Here is a 19,582-nt window from a genome sequence, read left to right as displayed (position 1 = left end):
GACTTGTGTTTGGGGTGTTTTGCTGGCTGTCCCCAGTCTAGCAGAGACAGGTAGATAGAAACCAAGGCTAAGCATTAAAAGAAGCATTGAGGAGAAAGTTACAAAGTCGTTTGCAAGGTACTGGCCCTTTTTATCTGTTTTCTAAGGGATAGCATCTAGTCTTCTACAACTAAATATTCAGGACTTTACTGATTATCAAGCTATGTAGAAATATTGAATAAGGAGTTGGGAATCTTCTGGTTCTAGTCAGCCAAATTTTAGGTATGAATCTGTGAAAATTAAATATCAGAAGAACTCAGTCATTGGTTGTATTGATATTTTTACAGCGTTATCCATTCTTTTAAATCACCTTAACCTTAGTGTTAATGTACCAATGATACATATACAAATGGTCATGACCATAAATTATGTGCCTTAGATTGGTTGAGATTGTGAGACCTGCAAAGAAAAAAAAGGCTTTATAGATGTCTAGAACGAATAAACTGCAAATGAGTTTTGATTAATATATAAAACCTCCTTAATATACTGTACAGTTTCCAGTTTATTCTGCAGGCAAAGGTTAATCAGCTTTGATTCTGAGGGATAGAATAACTGTAGCCAGTTACTTAAATTTCATATGGCTTAGAAATTGATTTAGTTAATAACTTCACAATATGAAGCAGCTTTGTAGCTTTTGATGAAGCTAATATATTCTGTACAAGATTAAAGTTGTGGGGTAGTGTTGTTACTGTACCTTTAACTGTGGAGAATTACACTCCAGTTTGCTTACCTGCTTCCTTTCCTCTGTTTGCCAGGTTGATGGTCTTCTAGGTGCAGTATATATAAGAAGTCATCTTTATTTCATAGGTCACTTGTTCAGTAACCCTTTGCCTGTGTGAATTGTGCTCTAAATGAACAATACCTCAGATGTTAGAATAGCACTTACACCAGACTGTCATTTGTCCCTTTGATGCTTACTTACCTAACCAGTAGTAATCATTATTTTCCTTCTACAGTTACTATAATGGAGCTGATTCATGAAATGGAAAACAGGAGGTAGTTACAGACAGTTTGAATTGTGCTGTCACACTTTCATGAACAGGCACCTTCCTTGGAGCTTTGATATTTCTTTGAGTTTGCCCAGAAATACATTTGGTGAAAGAAGGAGTTGGGCATCTGGACTATATTTTCATGGGACCCTGCTTCAGCTGCTTAGAAATACAAGATTATCCAGATAGGTACTTTCTGGGTCCCTGACTTGTTTTTATACAAAATGTGAAGTGGGTTGGTGGGGGGGCAGTGGAGGAAAATGGATTAACCAAAAGCCTTTTTTAACTGGAAAATTTCAAACCAATTAAAAATCCATCTGAGCTGTTGAATTCCTAAGGGATTACTGAAATGGAGGAGAAAAGAATTATGAACAGAAATATTGAATGTTGTGATGCAAGATCATTACACCTTTGTTTACTTACACCCTTACCACTTAACACCTCTTGCAAATGTCATAGATTACAGTTTTAATAGATGTTTTTACCTTTGAATATCTACAATGCTGAACTGAACAAGGCTGCAGAAGAGAAGAGTTCCTTATTCTTTCCACTTGGATTTTGTGCTGAAATAGTGATTCAACATCTGTAACTTGTGCTTCAGTTGAAAGTCCTCATATTCTGGGGGATCTTTCTGCTTGCAGTCAGGTTGAGAATGGTAATGGCAGGCACAGCAGGGAACTGGGATTCAATATGCTGAATGGAAGGTGAGTGTTTTAGCACAGCTGCCTCCTGAGGGTCAGAGGAAAGGAAAAGCGCTGTGGGAGGATTTTCAAGCACCACTGAGCTGGCATACCAGGAGACGATGATTGACTTTAGAAGATCCCTGCTGTGCAAAGGATTGTTGTGTTGTGGTCCCCTTTATCACTGGCTAGACATTTCTTTTGAAGAAGCCAAAAATGGGAGAGTAGTGAGATAGCAGCAAAAAAAAAAAAAAAAAAAAAAAATATTAATCATCAAACAACTCTCTGATGACATTGAGGTCTTCAGATTTGTTTCTGTTGCTAACAGCTTCATTGATTTGGCAGTTAATTTCATTAGAAAGACTGACTTTGGATGGCATTGGGAAGATTTCTGTATAAAAGCTGATGACCTAATGATGATGCAATGATAGTTGAATTGTTGCTTATCTTGAAAAGGAACATTAATTTGAACCTCAATATAAAGAGGAGATTTTATTTGTATTTGGTATGTACACTCAGAAATACCTAACACAGTTGCACTCTTAATACGTGCATTTCTTCACAGGAGTTCAGACATGCACCACAGAATGGCACAAACTGGAAAGCTCACCCTTCTGCTGAGATCCCAATGAAAACGCCACTCGGCTCATGGATGGCTTTGCAGCTCCCATGGCAACAAGAAGGAGGTGGACTGAAGATACTGTCTGTCAGCCTGGCTCTACTGGCAGCCCTTGTTATGTTTTACTATGGTGGAATGAAAACAGAACTGTGAACTGAATGAGGCTTTTATGAAAACAATAAAACTGCTGTTTAAAATCTTCAAAGGAAACATTTTTAGCAACAACTCCTTTTTTTTTTTTTTGTAAAAAAAAGCTATTTTAAATTGAGCAATAATTTTTACTCACCCTATGCCTTTCCTGTCATTTGTAGGAGAGAATATTAATAACCTCTAAGAAGACCTCTTGCTAAAATTTGAGATCCTTGTTTGGTAGAACAGTTTGTTGCATCTTTCTTCCTTTTTTTTCTAAAATGATGCAGTGTTTGCATTGCTTACTCATAACTGCTGTAGCAGGTAAAATTGTGTGTAGTTTATAAGAAATATTTCTATTGAGTGACATTGGTGATCTTTTATGGGCAGAACACTTAAAGCTTTCTTAAAGATTTTGCTTAGTGCAGTGTTATGGTTTGATGTGTGTCTTTCTACATTAGAATCAAACTGCTGGGCCATTAAAGTTTGTCATTTGTTGCTGTTTATTTTGCTGTCATGTCTGAAAGAATTTTTGCCCTGCTCTTTTGCCTCTCTCAAATTCGCAATGAGTTACTATGCTGTGTTAATAGAATGAGAATTATTTTTTACTTAGAAGTAGTTTTAAAGATACTGCTTTTTTATCATTGAATGGGAATATGGAGGTCTGGTGGTAGAGATCTGTTAAAAGATGGATTTAATACTGTATAGATTTAGTATGATGCTCAGAGAACTACACAAGTCTTGTACTGGCTGTGCATTGCATTGTGCTGTGTATAAGACAATACTGCTCTGTTAGTGAGGAGGTTACATTTCACACACTGCAAATTTCTAATTACTTTCTTCAAGCCATTTTTGTTCTGACAGGATCTCCACACATCTTGAGATTGTGCTGGTCAGCCAGGAACTGAACTCTGTGTCCAGCTCTTCTCACAGCTGACTGCATGATGTTGTTCATTCGTTTGTGCATTGTTGCTGAGCTGTCTACATGGCTATTGTGGTTTAACCCTGGTAGGCAGCTAACATGAAGCCACTTGCTCACTTCCCTCTGGTGGGATGAGGTTGAGAATCAGAAAGTTTAAAGTGAGGAAACTCATGGGTTGAGTGAAGACAGTTTAAAAGATAAAGCAAAGGCCGTGCACACAGGCAACCAAAGCGAGGAATTAATTCGCTACTTCCCATCCACAGGCAGATGTTCAGCCATCTCCAAGAAAGCAGAGCTCTGTCACACATAACGGTTACTTGGGAAGATACCATAACTCTGAGTGTGTGTGTCCCTCCTCCTGTTTTCCCCCCAGCTTTTATTGGTGACATGATGCCATATGCCGTGGGATATCCCTTTGGTCAGCTGGGATCAGCTGTCCCGGCTGTGTCCCCTCCCAGCTTCCTGTGCTCCCCCAGCCTACTCACTGGTGGGATGGTGTGAGGAGCAGAAAAGGCCTTGACTCTGTGTAAGCACTGCTCAGCAGTAACTAAAACATCCCTGTGTTATCAACATGAGTTTTGTCACAAATCCAAAACATAGCTGCATACCAGCAACAATGAAGAAAATTAACTCTATCCCAGCCAAACCCAGTAGAGTGGCTGTACGGTGCAGATAAATAATCCTCTAGGACGAATGCTTCGTACTTTGTAAACTAGAGTTTCATAATAATTACAGACAATTAATCAGGAAGTTCCACCATGATGCTTTCCGTACAGCCTGTAAATTACAGCAACAGATGTAATTGTCTTCAGGAAGTCAGCTGTGTAATGACTTGGATATCATATTTCTTACTGCAACCACTGAAGGTCATGAACAAAATTCATGAGATTTAAAAAAATTCATTCAGTCAAAATTCATGAGATTTAAAAAAAAAAACAACAAAAAAAATCAAAACCCAGCACCCCCCCAAAACCAAAAACCAAAACACAACACAAACAACAAAACCAACCAACCAAAAAACACCAAAAGGAGAAAACAACTGAGCTTTTATTTGCTTCTTTTTGGTTGATTTTTTTTTTCCAGGCCTTTCTGTACAATCAGGAATAAGTAACAATCAGTGATTTACATTTTTAACAACTCTGAAATTCTCAGGGAAAAAAAAAACAAAAAAAAAACCCACATTTGTTTCTGGGAGCTGAAATTTTCAGGAAAGTGCCACATATCGCAAGGTTCTCAGGAAAACTATGAGTTGACAAAGTCGTCGTATGTGAGCCAAATTTTTGGATTTGATGGGAATAAACTATGCAGATATGTTCTGTGCCTCTAGCACTCTGTCAGCCACTCTAGCTTATCTAATCATAGCAATTACAGACTCATTGCATCAGCTGTTACAAAGATTTACAAAGCTTGTGATTTAGATTCTGTGCATCATTGGCTTTAATGGGACCAGCTTATTTTCTTAGAAATAATGCAATATACCGAAAGAGGACAAAGAAGACTTTATAAATTACATTGCCCACAGATGCAGTATATTCTTAAACTGAACTTTAATCTGGTAAGTAGGAAGTGTTGTTGTCAAGTATTTTATTATCTTCCTTTAGATTTTGAGAGGGCTTTTAGACACTGTGTATTGCAGAGCAGTAGAGTGTTTGCCATTTGTTTCTGTTTATTTGCAACTGAAGCTCTCAAAGCCACTGAGCTGAACAAGTCAGTTCTGGTCAAACAGCTCATCCTGTCCTTCAGGCAAAACCCAAAGTGCATGCAGCCTGGGGCTACTGTTGCAGGCTGGGAAACCTTAGTGAGCATAGAGTGAACTGTGAAAGTACATCTACTTCATGGAATGTATTGACCTGAACCCATTGGATCTGTGATTTTTTGGCTCCCTGAATGGTTCCGTCTTGCTAGGTCGTGTTTCTGATTTTTACATCAGCATTATGTTTGAGGCCTACTTGCACCAAGCATTCTCTCCTTGCAGACCATCAGAACAGGTGAGAAATCTACTGTGCTCCACATTAATGAGGTCATTGCAGAAGTTTCCCCACACTCAGTTGATGTCACTTTTACACGTGCATGAACACACCTCATCACTAGAGAATGTGCCTGCTAAACACCAGTCTACATACAATGCCTTTAGTTTTTTTAAAGCAAAATAGAGTCTAATTTCCTTTGGTACCAAGGAAGCCTCGACTATTTTTCTTAAATATCTGTGATAGGTCTGAGTTGTCTTTGCCTGGTTTTGGTGAGGAATCTTGCAAACCACAAGACTTGAATAGCAAAGACGTCTTAAGTCTCTCCTGAACAACATTAAATGCACACTTTTTATGTCCTGCTTGTGCATGGTTTTGGATGGTGGAGGACTTTGTCATTTAATCTTTTCATCATAGCTTTCTAGTAATGGTACACTTGTTTAGAAATATAATATAAAATCAAAGAAGAGGTTTATGTAAAGCTTGTTCTGTAAAGCAGGAGAGCAAAAGAAGGAGGTACCTTTTTGAGAAGAGTTCATCCACCTCTGTCACATCAATGCCTGCACATCTCTGAACATCTGACAGTTTTTGTTAATCTAGTTTCACTCCCCGGTTCAACTTCCCATATGGAAAGCTAGAGTGATGCCTGAATAACAGCAAGTAATATCTGAAGTGGCAGCAACTGGCAACTCTGACATTGAGCTTTGCTGTGGCCATTACCCAGAATCCTTCTGCTCTTCTTGAGAAGCAATTACAATTTCACAGGTTGGAATTAAAATTCCCTGCGGTATGCAATAGAGTAACTGAAACTGTCAAAGTGATTTCAAGCTGCTAATCTCTTGTTGCTCGAAGAGTGAAAATAGAGCCCCTCATACCCAGGCACAAATCTGACAACTTAAAAACTCCAGCCTTCCACTGCATTTAAATACATAGGGAGAGTGGCTTGATCTGCTCACAGAGGATGTCTGTAAAGATGTTATGTCTATGAACATTTGTGTGTTACTAACAAGTCTGTCTTTTTTAACTTTAAGATGTGTGTAACTTCAGGGACTAAGACAAATGTAAAAGAAGTCTTGTGCAAAAGCTCTGACGATTTGGAGGAAAGAGTAGGCATGTGCCTGTCTGTGTGAGGCTCACTAAAATCTTGATTTGTGTATTTTCATACATGTAGTAGTTTTTGCTGGAAAAATTGCTTGCAACTTTCCAAAATTTTATTTTCACATATTTATACCCCACATTTTATTTTGAGTGCACTGGGTTTTATTGTATAGATAGGAACAAAGAGCATTTAGAAATCAAAACCAGAGGGAAAACATGAGAGGCTGTAAAGCTAGGGTGCAAAATAAAAAATGTTAGTGCAAAAGCTGTGAAGTGGGTTTGGATTAGGAAAGAGAGCCTACAGAGTTAGGGACTGGATGCAAAACACCGTTTGACTTGTTCCGAGGCAGGGTTCATCCACCAGATAATGAAGATTAGAATGATTACTAGAAAGTATTTGTGCAAATATCATTAAATGTCTTTTAGTTGCATATTTCATTCATGGATGCACTTAACATTGAAATGAATGCTTATTTGTTTAAATGAAGATGGTTTCGGTGACTGGTAGAGCGGAGATGAATTATGAGTAGTCCTATTTTAATTTTAAAGAAGCCAAATTAAAAAAAAAAAAAAAAAAAAAAAAAAAAAAACAAACACAAAAAACCCCACGAAAAAACAAGAAAACCAACTGTAACAAATAATCATGTCCCTGCACCTGCTGGTAACCCAAAGTCTGTTAATTCCCATGGTAAGCTGTGGTTATGGATTTGGATCATTTATGTTGTAGATCTTCTTGTGCTATGTTGTGATAAGTTGGGTGTTTGAAAAGTCATGGAAGTGCCTGTGTTCCAGTCAGAAAGCTAGTCAAGCTGATGGCAGAAAAGATCTTCATATCTCTTTGTTTCACTGTTCCACACCTCTCTCTCATGCCTTTTCACCATCTGTGCATAGACTTCATTCCATAACTTGCTTCTCATTCAATGTCAGGGGTTTAAAGAACAGTTAGATAACATGTTTAAGTTTCCATATGATCCTCTTCAGAAAGGAAGGTAAGGAAGCATATGTGGTTCATTGATGAAGGTGGTATGATGATCAGAGAGCATGAGAAACTTGTGCAACATTGTAACAGCTGCATCATCACCTAAAATAAACCGTAAGGTCTGTCTTTTGCATCCTTATCTTTCTCTAGCTGGAATCATTAGTTGCTCCCTCTTAATTATCACTCAGAGTAAACTGCATTTCATATGTACTGCTGGAAAAATCCAGAGTGACAAAATTACATGCAGATTGAAGTACAGCAGTAATGTATTAGCAATGACTAAGATGTGCAGGTATATGTAGTCCTGAAAAACCAGCAGTACAACATCATACACCGCTGGTATTCACAACTGAAGTTTTTCATGGGATCATAGTTACCAAAATGCAAATTCCAGGTATTAGAATCCCCCCACATGCAGAGAGCTACCACTGAATAGGAGATGAGGGGAAAGGAAAGGAGGGGATCTTGTGTGGGGAGAAACAACCTTGAGTAGTTATGTTTTAGTACAAGACAGTGTTACTTAGCAGCTGCATTACCAGAGATGCATTAACAGTTCAGAAGGAAGCTAAATACTACACAGTGACATCCCATATATCTTCTTCACACTTTTTGCTGCTTTCTCCTAAATACATAATCTACATTCCAGAGAAGTGAAAAGCTCCCTGAAAAAACCTAAACAGATCAAGAGGGCGAAACTCTGCTTTTTGATTGTTGTGATTTAGCATTTTTTCCACAGGGCAGGAGAGGCAAGGTGTGTGAATCACGTCGTGTGATTGGAGAAAGAATAAGATTTGAATATCTTTTTGCCAACCTTTACTTTATTGGAAACTATTTAGCAAGGATAGCCATTCTTGAAAAGTGGCGTTAGCACGATATCTGACAGAGCACAGTCTGGCTTGGGTGGTTTGCTGAATACTGGTTGAAGTGAAATTCCATGCTGATGGCCAGAGCGTAATGCAGATTTCTGCCTACAACTTGCATGCTTTGAATGTCCCATCTGTTGCTGAGTGTGAGAACAGGCTAGTTGTGCTTAACTGAGCATAAAATGTTGTGTCTACTCCCTTCCTGGGTGGTGTTTGTTGGGACTGGTGTACAAATGGTTAGTTGGCAATGAGTAACAGATTACAAGAGAAGCTTGGAGATGATAAAATGCACCAGAAAAGGGCCATGATTAGCATATAGTGTGAGTTGGGGAGCTGAGAGAAATTAATGTCCTGAAATTGTGACACCATGGGAAATTTAGCTTTGCATAGTTCGGATCTCTTTGTAGTATGATCTGAAGAGTAAAACTTTCATGGTGCTTGGAAGGCTTTGCTGCATAGACCTCCTTCCTAACTGCTTATAGCTCTTGAGGTTACTGTGGTGTGTTAGAGCAGCCTGTTTCACCACACTAGCTACTGCATGCTAGTATCACAGCTGGAGAAAAGCAGTCCAGCTCACCAGGCCTCTCTCTGTGAGCTGGGCACATACAATTTTATGGAGGAGGGCACTTCCAACTAGTTGACACCTATCACCCTGTTTTGTCAAAGCATTACATTTCGTATTGCAGGGTAGGGCAAAAGAAACTTGCTCAGTCCAATGGCACTCAGTAAATAATACATGCTATTTAATGATTGCAATCTTTGATTTGTTTGGTTTTTAAGTATTACCATTCTATGCCTTCCCTGTAAGCCTTCATTCTGTCTTATCCTTTCTTCCAGCTGCTTCATCCAAGCTATCAGCACCTCATTTTGTTTTATGGAATCATATAATAGTTAGGGTTGGAAAGGACCTTAAGATCATCTAGTTCCAACCCCCCTGCCATGGGCAGGGACACCCCACACTAAACCATGCCTCCCAAGGCCTCATCCAACCTGGCCTTGAACAATGCCAAGGATGGAGCATTCACAACCTCCCTGGGCAAAAAACAAAAACAAAAAACAAAAACCAAAAGCTTGCAGAAGATGGTGTGTCTTCAGAAGAGTAAGTATTAGTCTGAGCAAGATGGTTGCTTCCCTGAAAACACAAATACTGCTGCTCCTGTGAAGCTGATTTGCCAGAGGTATCTGTACTTGGAAGCTATCATATTGTGGTGTCTCTGCTTTAACTGTGTAGTGTCTGGTTGATGTAGCCTTTGGGTTATGTCAGAAACTCCCATTTGCTAGTAAGCAGTACTAAAAGAGGCCTCTTCTGTCGTGTTATATTATTTTTAATGTTGCAAACCCCAGAATTCTAGTAATTTGAAGCAAGAGATAGAATACATCATTGATGTCAGTTGAACATACTAAGTTTGATATCCAGTAGCGGCTTTATGAGCCGTAAAAGTCAACATGTAGCAATCACTAACTACAAGATCTCTGTACAAGGGATTATAAAGGGCCGTGTGTGACATGGTCTGCAGAGTATTAATATGAGACAGTAGAAGGAAATAAGAGAGCAGGTTACTGAGTCAACCCCACAGATAACCAGTAACAGAGAGAAGGATGTTCTCTCTCAAGGGACAGTTTAATCTCCAAGTATTACGGCAATATTAAGGAAATAAAACAGACAGGTAGCAGCTTGGTTATGCTGCAGCAGCCTTAATTTGCTTCTGTCCTGCTTGGATTGTTTAGTAGGCAGAAAGGGCAATCTGAATGACAGTCTCCAGCAAAAGGATAAAGCGGAGCCTAACAGCAGTTAACAGCTTTGGCTCTGTGAGAAATAAATTATTTTATAGGAATTTGAACCTCCTGCACTTCAATATCTCCTCCCCATGCAGCTCTAAAGAGAGACACCTCATTTTGATTTAGTTTTGTTTGGCATTTTTTCCCTGTGAACACATACTCATGTTAGCAGACCTTTTACTATTTTATCTGAAATAATATTGAACAAAATAATTCACTTATAATCATGTTTTTAAGATCAGGCTTGTTTGTGTTTTGCTGCACATCTTGTGAGCTAAATCAGCCAGCACCTTACTTGTAGGGGGGATGGGATTAATTTTTATATTGATTTGAACCTAAAAGGGAAGTTTTCAGTTGGCCTGTGAAGCACTACTAGGGAGATCAAGAAAATCATGCCTAGTGGGCCGTCAATTTGCTATATGTACTGTCTCTATCTACAGACTTTCTGGGATTAAATACTAAAAATTGTTGAAGCTAACTAATTTAAACCCACTGATAAGTTTTCAGTTTCCACCAATTTATAGTGTTGCTAAGATCAGACACATAGATAATTTGATAGCCTTGCCTTAGCATATATCTGCTGTAAGAATTACTGCTGCAGGACAGTAGTGTTATACATTGCTTTCACTATGTGCTCAGTGGAACATTTGTTGTGCAATAACATAAACAATAAGCAGCAGATTAGAAGTTCCTAAACTTTGTAAAGAAGGGGCTGTCTCGTGCCTCTATCCAAACGTTCATGTAGGAAAAAGTACATTCTGAATTCAGAAAGTTTGTTCTAGAATAGCTATCAGCTGTATTCCAACATAACTTCTGTGTTTGGATTAACAAGAAGTAAAATCACCATCAAACATAAGTTTTCATGCCATTATAGATGGCTGGAGGAACTCTTCTCTTTCCCTACCTCATAGCAGCAGCGGTCTGCCACTGTAGAGGTGGATGAGCCTTAGATACATACAGCAGTACGTCAAACAGCACAGAGCTCCCAGGGCCAGCCTTTTGTCACCTATGCTTCTTTCCGTAGTCTTTGAAAGACCTTTACCATGTATCCTGCAGAAACCTTGTATTCTCTGATGTCCTTTAATGAGCTCAGAAGCACTTGTGAGTATATTCTGCAGTAATCCAGGGTTACGATTCCAGCTTTCTGAATCACAGCAGAGAAAATAAACTATTTCAGCCTTTCACATCAAAGTTGTTGTCATAAGAGGGTTCAATAGTATATTTCCTGTTCTTGCTGCATACACTGCTGCAAAAGTTGAGTCATCAGCATATAAATACTTGGCCTCAGAATATGTTTTTGTGTGTGTGTGTTGATTAGCTGCCCATTTAATTTCTCTTTCTACACTTACTGACTCATCAAAGAATAATGAAATTGGATTACTATCAATAGTACTTTATATTGGTGCAAGTGTAGGAATGCTGAGGCAACTCATAAATACTATCTTAGCTGCCAGGAAATCCATGAAACTGAAATTCTAGTCTTTTGCATTCTCAGTGGTAGTTTGAGTAAAAGACCTGGAATAGTTTTGGCAATAAAGCCTAGTGCTGTGGACAGCCTTGTGCTGTGGTCTCTGATGGTGTGCATGTGAGCATGGAAAGTAAATGAAAGTCTGCTCCATGGAGGGAGCATGTTTTGTTCTGTTTTCTTGAAATGTTTAACAGTCTGGCCCAAACTCACTTGGCAGGTAGAACTGACAAGGTCTGCTTGCCTAAAAAATAATGGCACTGTACTAACTAGTCTGATTTTCCAATTGTCAGAGTTCAGTTATCTAGACATGCTATTCGTGTTTCAGGCAGTAAAAACAAGCTGGTGTGATGGCCAAAGACAAGCATAAAACTTTTCTTCTCTTTGGCACTCTGTGGTTGGTTGGAAAGCAAAAGTTTTGGCCTTATGGAAGAGGAATGCTATGGAATGCTATATATGGTTCTTCCCATACCTTGCAATTGTCAGTATGGGACAAGCTTTAAACAATATAAAGAGCTAAGCAAAGGAGGAATTTTAAATAAGCTACTATATTCCCTTGTGTGGTATGATTCTTAAAGTAAGATACATTTTAAGAGTTATATCTATGAAAAGGCCAATTATGGTATTTTCCTCGCTTTTCTCTCTTGTATGTTTGTTTTATTACTTTGGTGGGGTTTTTTAGCTCATGTTTCCCCTCAGTTCTTGGCAGATTTAGCATTTTCATTTCAAAATACAATAGCTGTAGCTTATGTGGTCCTCTTTTGATGATAAATTCTGAGTCATAATAGTTTCTATAGGCTGAAGCTAATTTCCCAGAAACTAGAATAAGTGTGGCAGCCTCAGAGAGTGGCCCAAACAGATTTAAACTGAGGGTGTTTCCTTTCTGTCCTGCCTCCTTCTATCAGCTGTTTTTTTTTTGCAGAGGCTGCCAGAGTAGTAGTTCAGGTAGCTGATCTAACTGAAAGAGCTTTTTGAAGGGGTCTGTTTTGAGCTGGCTCATGTCACTGAACTGTCTCACTGTGCATGAGCATCTTCGCAAGAAAAAGGCCGGTTTATGTTGGTTTGAGCTGCCAGAAAGCCACACTTTGGGCCAGAGACAGGGATCGGGTCTTACAAGCTAAACTGCTTCTTGCTGGCACAGCTTTGGAAAGGTCCTTACTTTGATGCTTTATTTCAACTGCAGGGTTGCACTAGCATGCCCTAGCCACAGAAATATGTAACTGAACACAGACTACTGTTGTGCAAGCTCTGTAGAGCAAAGCCATAAAGTTGTTTGAAGACCTTGACCAACTTCTGAGGTCAGGTATGCTCAGGAGCTGCAGAGCTAAGGTCATGGCCCACAGGGCAGGCAGGATGTTGCTGAACTACACGGTTTACTTCAGTGATCTGCTCTGATCAGCTCAGGATTAGTGGATTGTAAAGGACATTTAAAGAAGTTACTGTTAACCTGTCCCCTCCCTTAGGCTAGTAACTCTCTTTTTTGAACACATTCATAATATGACTTATCTTTCCCTTTTTTTTTTGCCTTTATGGAAGCACAACATGCTGGTTGCCTTTCAGGAAGTGCTGTTTATGTGGGTAGAACAGGCTCATGTTTCAAGACTCCCAATCTGTCTCTTTGTTAGCTGTAGAAATCACTTTAAAAACCAACTGGCATGTGAGTGGGTGGGTTTGGTTGGTTGTGGTTTTGGGGATTCTTTTCTTTTGTTGCTTACTTTCTTTATGCACATGCTGCTAAATTTCTACTTGTTAAGGAAGTACAAAGGAGGAAAAAGTGAGTTCTGCGTCATTTCAGTTTGCTTTTGTGCTTAGATCTGGTCAGAGCCAGCCAAATTCTGGGCAGTCAGCAATGTGAGTAAACATTAAGCAGATATCTAGAAAAGGACTTGGAGTTTTAAAGTCACATTAAGACTTTGTTATAAACTTCCGCTTTGAAGACTTGCAGTATGACACATGCAAAAACTTTCATTAAAGGCTCTCATGAGATTTGTTACCAAATGTTAGCAAAAACCCAGCAGGACATTTCAAGGGGTACATGCCAAAAATTTCTGTCATGCATTTGATGAACATGTCTTCAAAAAAACCCCAAACAATTAGCGTAAAGGAGGAAACACTGTACTTGCACCAGATTGATATTAAATGCAAATTTGATTTCTGGGAGCAATTTAGGAAAACAATGACTTTTAGTGAGAGCTTAATGGAAATGTTTGAGAACAAAAATGGTCCTTGCTTGCCTTTCTGTCCACTGCTCCAGGAGTATGTAGAAAGCAAGTGAATAGATGTTCAAATTGTGAAACACCAGGAAAAAAACAGTTTATCATCAACAACCTTAATGGATTCTTACAAGCATTCTACTGTTTCTAACACTATGCTTTTTATTAAGTCTTTTTCATGAATTAGCTTGCAGTCATTTAAGTGTATATACACTTACTATGAATATATAATATGGTATTTTTTTGTCTTCCTCCTGTTGATTCTGTAACATTGGCTTGAGAAGGCTTGCATGAGTTTAGGAAGAGGAAAATAAGGTTAAATAAATGATACTGTGTCTTGTTATAAGGCTCTGAAATCCAGTTGCTTCAATTTCTTGAAACAAATGCCCCAGTTGGGGCCAGGGAGGGAGAGAGCTCTGCCCCCTGCCCACGCCTGCTTGCAAGACAAATGGGTCCATTGTTTCTGAGGTGTGCAAATATCACCGGTCCTGGGAGGTCAGGATTGCGCACACTGAGTGGGTGCTTAAAGAACTTGGATCAAATACACGTAGAAGATTTTGAAGATAAGGAGTCAGTAATGATAAGGGTTGTGTACTCTTTGACCATGTTTTGGTGGTACAATGAAAACACAAAGCACTGAGCTTGTGTAAACTTACTCTGCTAGTTCAAAATATGTTGAGGAGTTAACTTTCTACCAGTAGGCTTTATACCAGATAAGGTATCATTTTTTCTTCCACAGCCAGCCTCAAAACCTAGTGCTGCCATAAGCTTTCTGTCATTTACTTGAGCAAACTACAGAAGCACAGTTCTGTACTTATGCCTGACATGATGCATGTGCGTTGTAGGTGACCTGGTAATGGTGTGGTTGTGGAAATAGCAAGCTGGGAGACTCCACATGTCTGAGGCTGGGGTGGGACTGAGTGAAGCTGGGCTGTAAAGGCTTTCCAGGGGACTTTGCAACTCTTCAGGAGTTTGTGCATAAGGTGGGGCTGAAGATAAGCTGTACAGTAGCATACAGATTTTTAAATTTTAGTGCTATAAAAACGATAACTTTTATTTCCACTTTACAAACAGGAGTTCCCTTAGACGTAAGGGCTAATGTAGTAGCCAGCAGGCTGATCAGATGTTACAGAAGAGCACAAGAGTGACAGTGAGCTGGTGATCTTTGCTTTAGCTGTCATTGGCATTGTTAATGCGTGAGGCAGAAACAGTTCTTCACAGAAGATCAGTGGTCATGGATTTTTGGCAAACTCTTAAAGTTACTCATGGTCCTAATAAAAAAAGAAAAAGAAAAATTCTCCCTAATGTAAGTTATACCACTGCCTGTTGCCCTGACCATGTACAGGAAAAATAAGCCTTGTGCTTGTGGCTCTTGAATTGCACAGACGGCTTCCACTCTATGGTGTCCTTCATAATTAGCAGTCAGAATTGGAGCAGACCCGTACTGAAAAGTTTGGCATCTTAAGATGCCATCTAATCTCATCAGGTTTTGAAAAGACAGTTTCCTCCCTACCCCCTTTAGTTTTGGGAGAAGGAACGCTTCTCTGTTTTCCTACATTTTGGGCAGTGTGAATTCCCCCTTCAGTTATGCCTACTGGAAATGGCACTTTACCAATATCTGGGACCATTATTGACTTTTACATTGCAGACAATGAAAAATCACTCACAAACAGTCTTCATTGTTGTGGTGGTGGTTTGGCATCTACTTAAAATACAGCTGGATGAGTTTTAGTGACTTGCCAATGTCTGAACTTAGCATGAGACTGTAGACAGCAGTTGCTGCTGGAGATCGCTGTTAGAATGAGATGATCTTGAAGGCAGGTCTGAGTGGGCTCATTTAATTCCAGTACAGCAAAGTGCTGTAAGGGCCTGCTTCCCTCTTAATTTGAAGTTGAATTTATCTGACTCAAGGATTGCTACACTGACTACGTTCCTGCAGTACAGAGACAGCATCAGAACTGCATGCAAAGTTAATTGTTTGAAAATATTAGTTCCCCCATGTTTTTTGGTACATCTGCTGATTTTGTATTTCTTTTACCCACCAGACAGTTAGGGCATGTTTTCATAATTTTTCTTTGCAAATATCCATTGGAGGATAGAATTCGTTCAAAGGCATGTTCAAACCTTTGTACATACGTTTTTTGTTCTCTTTTTATAAATGAAAGATTAAATCCTTCTCTCCCTATTATTTTATCACTCCTTTTGTTTTAATTTAGTAGGTCAGTACGACCAGATTTCTTTTCTAAGGTGGATTTTCTGGCCTTTTTTTAAGGGCTTGGAGGTTGGGGAAAAACAATTATGTAAGAGAATGATTTTCATTCCACTAATGTTGATTCACTTGGCTCATAAGAAGAGCTTATTGCTTTGTTTACTTGGAAAGAATGAATATCAACACATAAATAGTCAGCTGAGAACTAAATTTCCAGAAGGAAGAATTTTCCTCCTCACTTTTCTGTTAATTCAAAGCAATATCTTTTAAAATTGATGTAACTCACAGCCTTATGATGATCATATTACTTTCCCTTAGGAGTAAACACAGACAAAAGTGTCTGCTTAGTTTCCAAACTAGAGAGCAGTTGTTGCCTTAGGTACTCAAATTTCTATAGAAAAAAGCCTTCCATAGCTCTTGTAGCTGTACTTACAGAATGTATCGATGTACCTGGGGACTTCCATGCCAACTTTTAAGAAGTACTAGGAACTCTTCTTCAGAAAGACATGGAAAAACAATTTACTGCACAAGCCTCCCAAAAGTCCTTTTTCAGACAGTCTTTCACCTAACTGAAGTACTCAGACCTGACATGCTATAGCTGGAAGAAACTAACCATGTCTCATAATTTCTGAACTCATTTTCCCGTTCTTTTCACTCTTGGAAAGATATGTAACAGGACAAGAGGGTTGACTCTTTCTTCAGACCCTGTTGCGGTTCGACATTCAAACCTCCTTCTGGAAAATCCTCTCAGGCTAATACACTGCAATCCCACTTTTCAGTATTTGCAAAACCTAATGTTTTAGCTTGTTAACAGCATCCCACAGACTCTCAGGTCCCAGGGACAATTCATGTCCTTCACAGCTCGTGGGATTTTGTAATACTCAACAACAGTAAGAGATTTGTCCAAGAGGAAAGCGCAGGCCACTGATCGTGTACATCATCTACACTATTATCTGCTTCAGCAATATGGCTTGATTTTTAAAGCTCATAATGGAAAGTGTATTACTTACATTATGCATAAGTCGTCAGATGCTTTTATCAAGTACTTCAGCTGTTCCAGATTACAAGCATGTTTGTGGGCTACGCACATTTATTGGCTTATTTCTGTATGGTGGTTTCATAATGCTGAAAATAGATAAAGAAGCAGATTCATTTTCCTCAAACTGCTTGATGTGAGAAAATTATGCTTATAGTTCATGCTGTTGTAGAAGGTTGCTGTGACCTGTAGATGTACCACTTAGCTTATCACTTTCCAAGTTTAAAAGAATTAGCTGTCAGCAACAGAAGCTTTCTGCTTTTTTTATGGCATTTTGCAGAAAGCAGTGCTGATCCATGTCAACAGACCTGGGATTCTACACAGTTAACACTTCTAAATAAATACCAGTAACCAGTCATCACACTGGCTTCCAGGTGTTTACAGTAACGGTGTCTAGATCCCTGCTTCAGATATTGGACTTTCACACCTGATGAGGCAGGAGGTGCCAAGAATTAAGTAACTTAAAGAATAAGAAGTTGGAGACAGAAACTGCAAGGAAGACAAGCTTTGGGAGGATACTTTGAATGCACATAGGGCTTCTGGGGGGTGAGGTGGAGTTGTTGGCTGTACTTGGTTTTGAGTCAGCTGAGGACTGCATTTTCTACCCAGACTGAGTGAAATGCAAGCCTAATTTTACTTTTGTAATAACAGTTGCATGTGATCTTTTAAAAAAATAGAGACCTTCTCAAATTATATTTTCATAATGGGAAAGTATTGGTCCTTTCTGGTGATACTTGTTACTGGTCAGAATCTCTTGTTCTGCTGGTTTTCAGACGCAGTCCAGGACAGACGTCCTTGGGGATGACTGAGTTAGAGAGTTTCTGTAGGGGGACAGTTGTCTGAGTTAACAGTAAACTGATGTTTAATGCTAAAATGAAATCACACTGCCAGGACTGTGCTGGAACTCTTCATTTTAATTACTATTAAATTGCAATTAATAATAATAATAATAAGGCCTTAGACTTTATCTTGCTCAGTGGGACAGCAGAGGCTGAGGTATATGCAGGGAAAATCAGTATGAAACTTTTTTCCCCAGTGTTTTGAACTTTGTGTTCATTTACATCTGACATTACAAAGCCTGAATGTAAAATACTGCCAAGTCATGAGTGTAACAAATCTGCACCTACTTGCATGTAAGGTGGTCAGAATTCGGGCCTGTGAATATTTACTCCCTGCAGACTCTCAGTAGTCTGGCAAATATGAGTGCACACCCTCACCCAGAATAATGTTAGGGCCTCATTCATGTCTGGCTTAATCTACTTTGGAAAAGGAAATACCTTGTGACATTCTTCAGTGGCCTCTATGGACAAATAAATAAAAGATTTAATGGATCCTTCACAGTAGGACATTGGCAACCAAGAAGGACCCTGAGGACTGGGTTGTGTAAATTAGGCAGAACTTGGGATATTTTCAGAGCTCTGTAAGAGATGAGGAAGAGGTCTTTCATCCACCCAAGTTCCTGGGGCTCTGAGGGAAAAAAACTGCACCATGTTTAGCACAGGGAACCACTGTTTCCCTTGAGCGTTTTGAGGCTGTATGTCTGCATCATATAGTCTGGCCTCATTCCATCAAATACGTTCCTCTGAATTGGATGCTAGATGGTAATGGCTTTTAGTATGTCAGCAGGTAATTAATTATGATAAACGTGCAAATTGTGTATTGTATCAATAGGCTGTATAGAGCCAACAGGGTGCACATGACTAAAAATATAGTGATTACAGGTCTGCAGCAGTAATGAGCACTGTGGCAGTATACCACACTGAGTCACTGGGAGCTGTGCTGTCAATTACTTGTGGATTAAGGACCACTGCGATTTTAACCAGATCCCTTATGACCTGAATGGAAAGCCCCAAAGGGTTTTGTGGCACTGCCTCTTACAAATGCTCCATGACAGATCTCTTTTCAATTCTTATTCTTTCTTTCTTTTTTCCTTTTTTTCTTTTCTCTTTCTTTTTTTTTGAAAGAAAATCAAATTTCAAAGTAGCAGCCTAACTTATGATTAATATACTTTACAGTATGTATCCTATTACTTTTTTCTTGTCCCATCCATTAGCCTTCACTGTGGCTTCTGCACCTGGATGCTGAAGGGAAGGAGAGGGCCGGGGGGGAACAGATGATGAATGCCAAAAGAAAAAGTAATTGTGGTGATAAGGAGTTCTTGGAGAAAGAATCCTTTCCCTCATAATTTTCCAACCTCTTTTGGCTTTCATGTTAGCCTCTCATTGTTATTTGTGTGTGCATATATACATATGTGTGTGCATGCATATTAAGCACATTGTTATATGTAAAGAGGATGCTTCTTCATGTCAATGCATCAAGAACTCAGAACCACTTTGTCAACATACATAAGCTATTAAACTATCCACAAATGACGTCTTTGAGGTCATCTTCTGTAGCCAGAATGAATTTCTCTTTAGCAGTACAGATGGATACTAGGAAAGCCAGCAGATGTATTGTAGCTAATCAGAAAGAGGCTCAGCAGGGTAACTAAAATCTCTGCTAGAATTCATATCCCTTCACGGAGTTTAATTAAAGAGCTTTGTGTGCATCCTTTTGTTTTATCTGTTGCCAGTGTTTTGTCTCCTATTGTGTCAG

The 19,582-nt window shown here is 39.2% G+C and overlaps 1 protein-coding gene across 2 annotated transcripts in view; it reads left to right on the top strand.

The window, feature by feature from the left end:
• The window catches only part of CDKAL1 (CDKAL1 threonylcarbamoyladenosine tRNA methylthiotransferase), a gene marked incomplete at its 3' end in the record, with an annotated part of 393,323 nt that extends 390,843 nt beyond the window's left edge, over window positions 1-2,480 (top strand). For both annotated transcript variants that reach the window (XM_080610854.1, XM_080610855.1), the window contains exon 16: window positions 2,274-2,480. In XM_080610854.1, coding sequence (XP_080466980.1) covers window positions 2,274-2,480 — 207 coding nt within the window. The remainder of the gene's footprint in view (window positions 1-2,273) is intronic.
• Between the last annotated feature and the right edge of the window lie 17,102 nt (window positions 2,481-19,582).

Source organism: Psittacula echo (assembly GCF_963264785.1).
Source record: "Psittacula echo genome assembly, chromosome: 2".
In the NCBI taxonomy this organism is placed as follows: Eukaryota; Metazoa; Chordata; class Aves; order Psittaciformes; family Psittacidae; genus Psittacula; species Psittacula echo.
The sequence above is the reverse complement of the archived record's forward strand: the minus strand, read 5'-3'. Positions and strand labels throughout refer to the sequence as shown.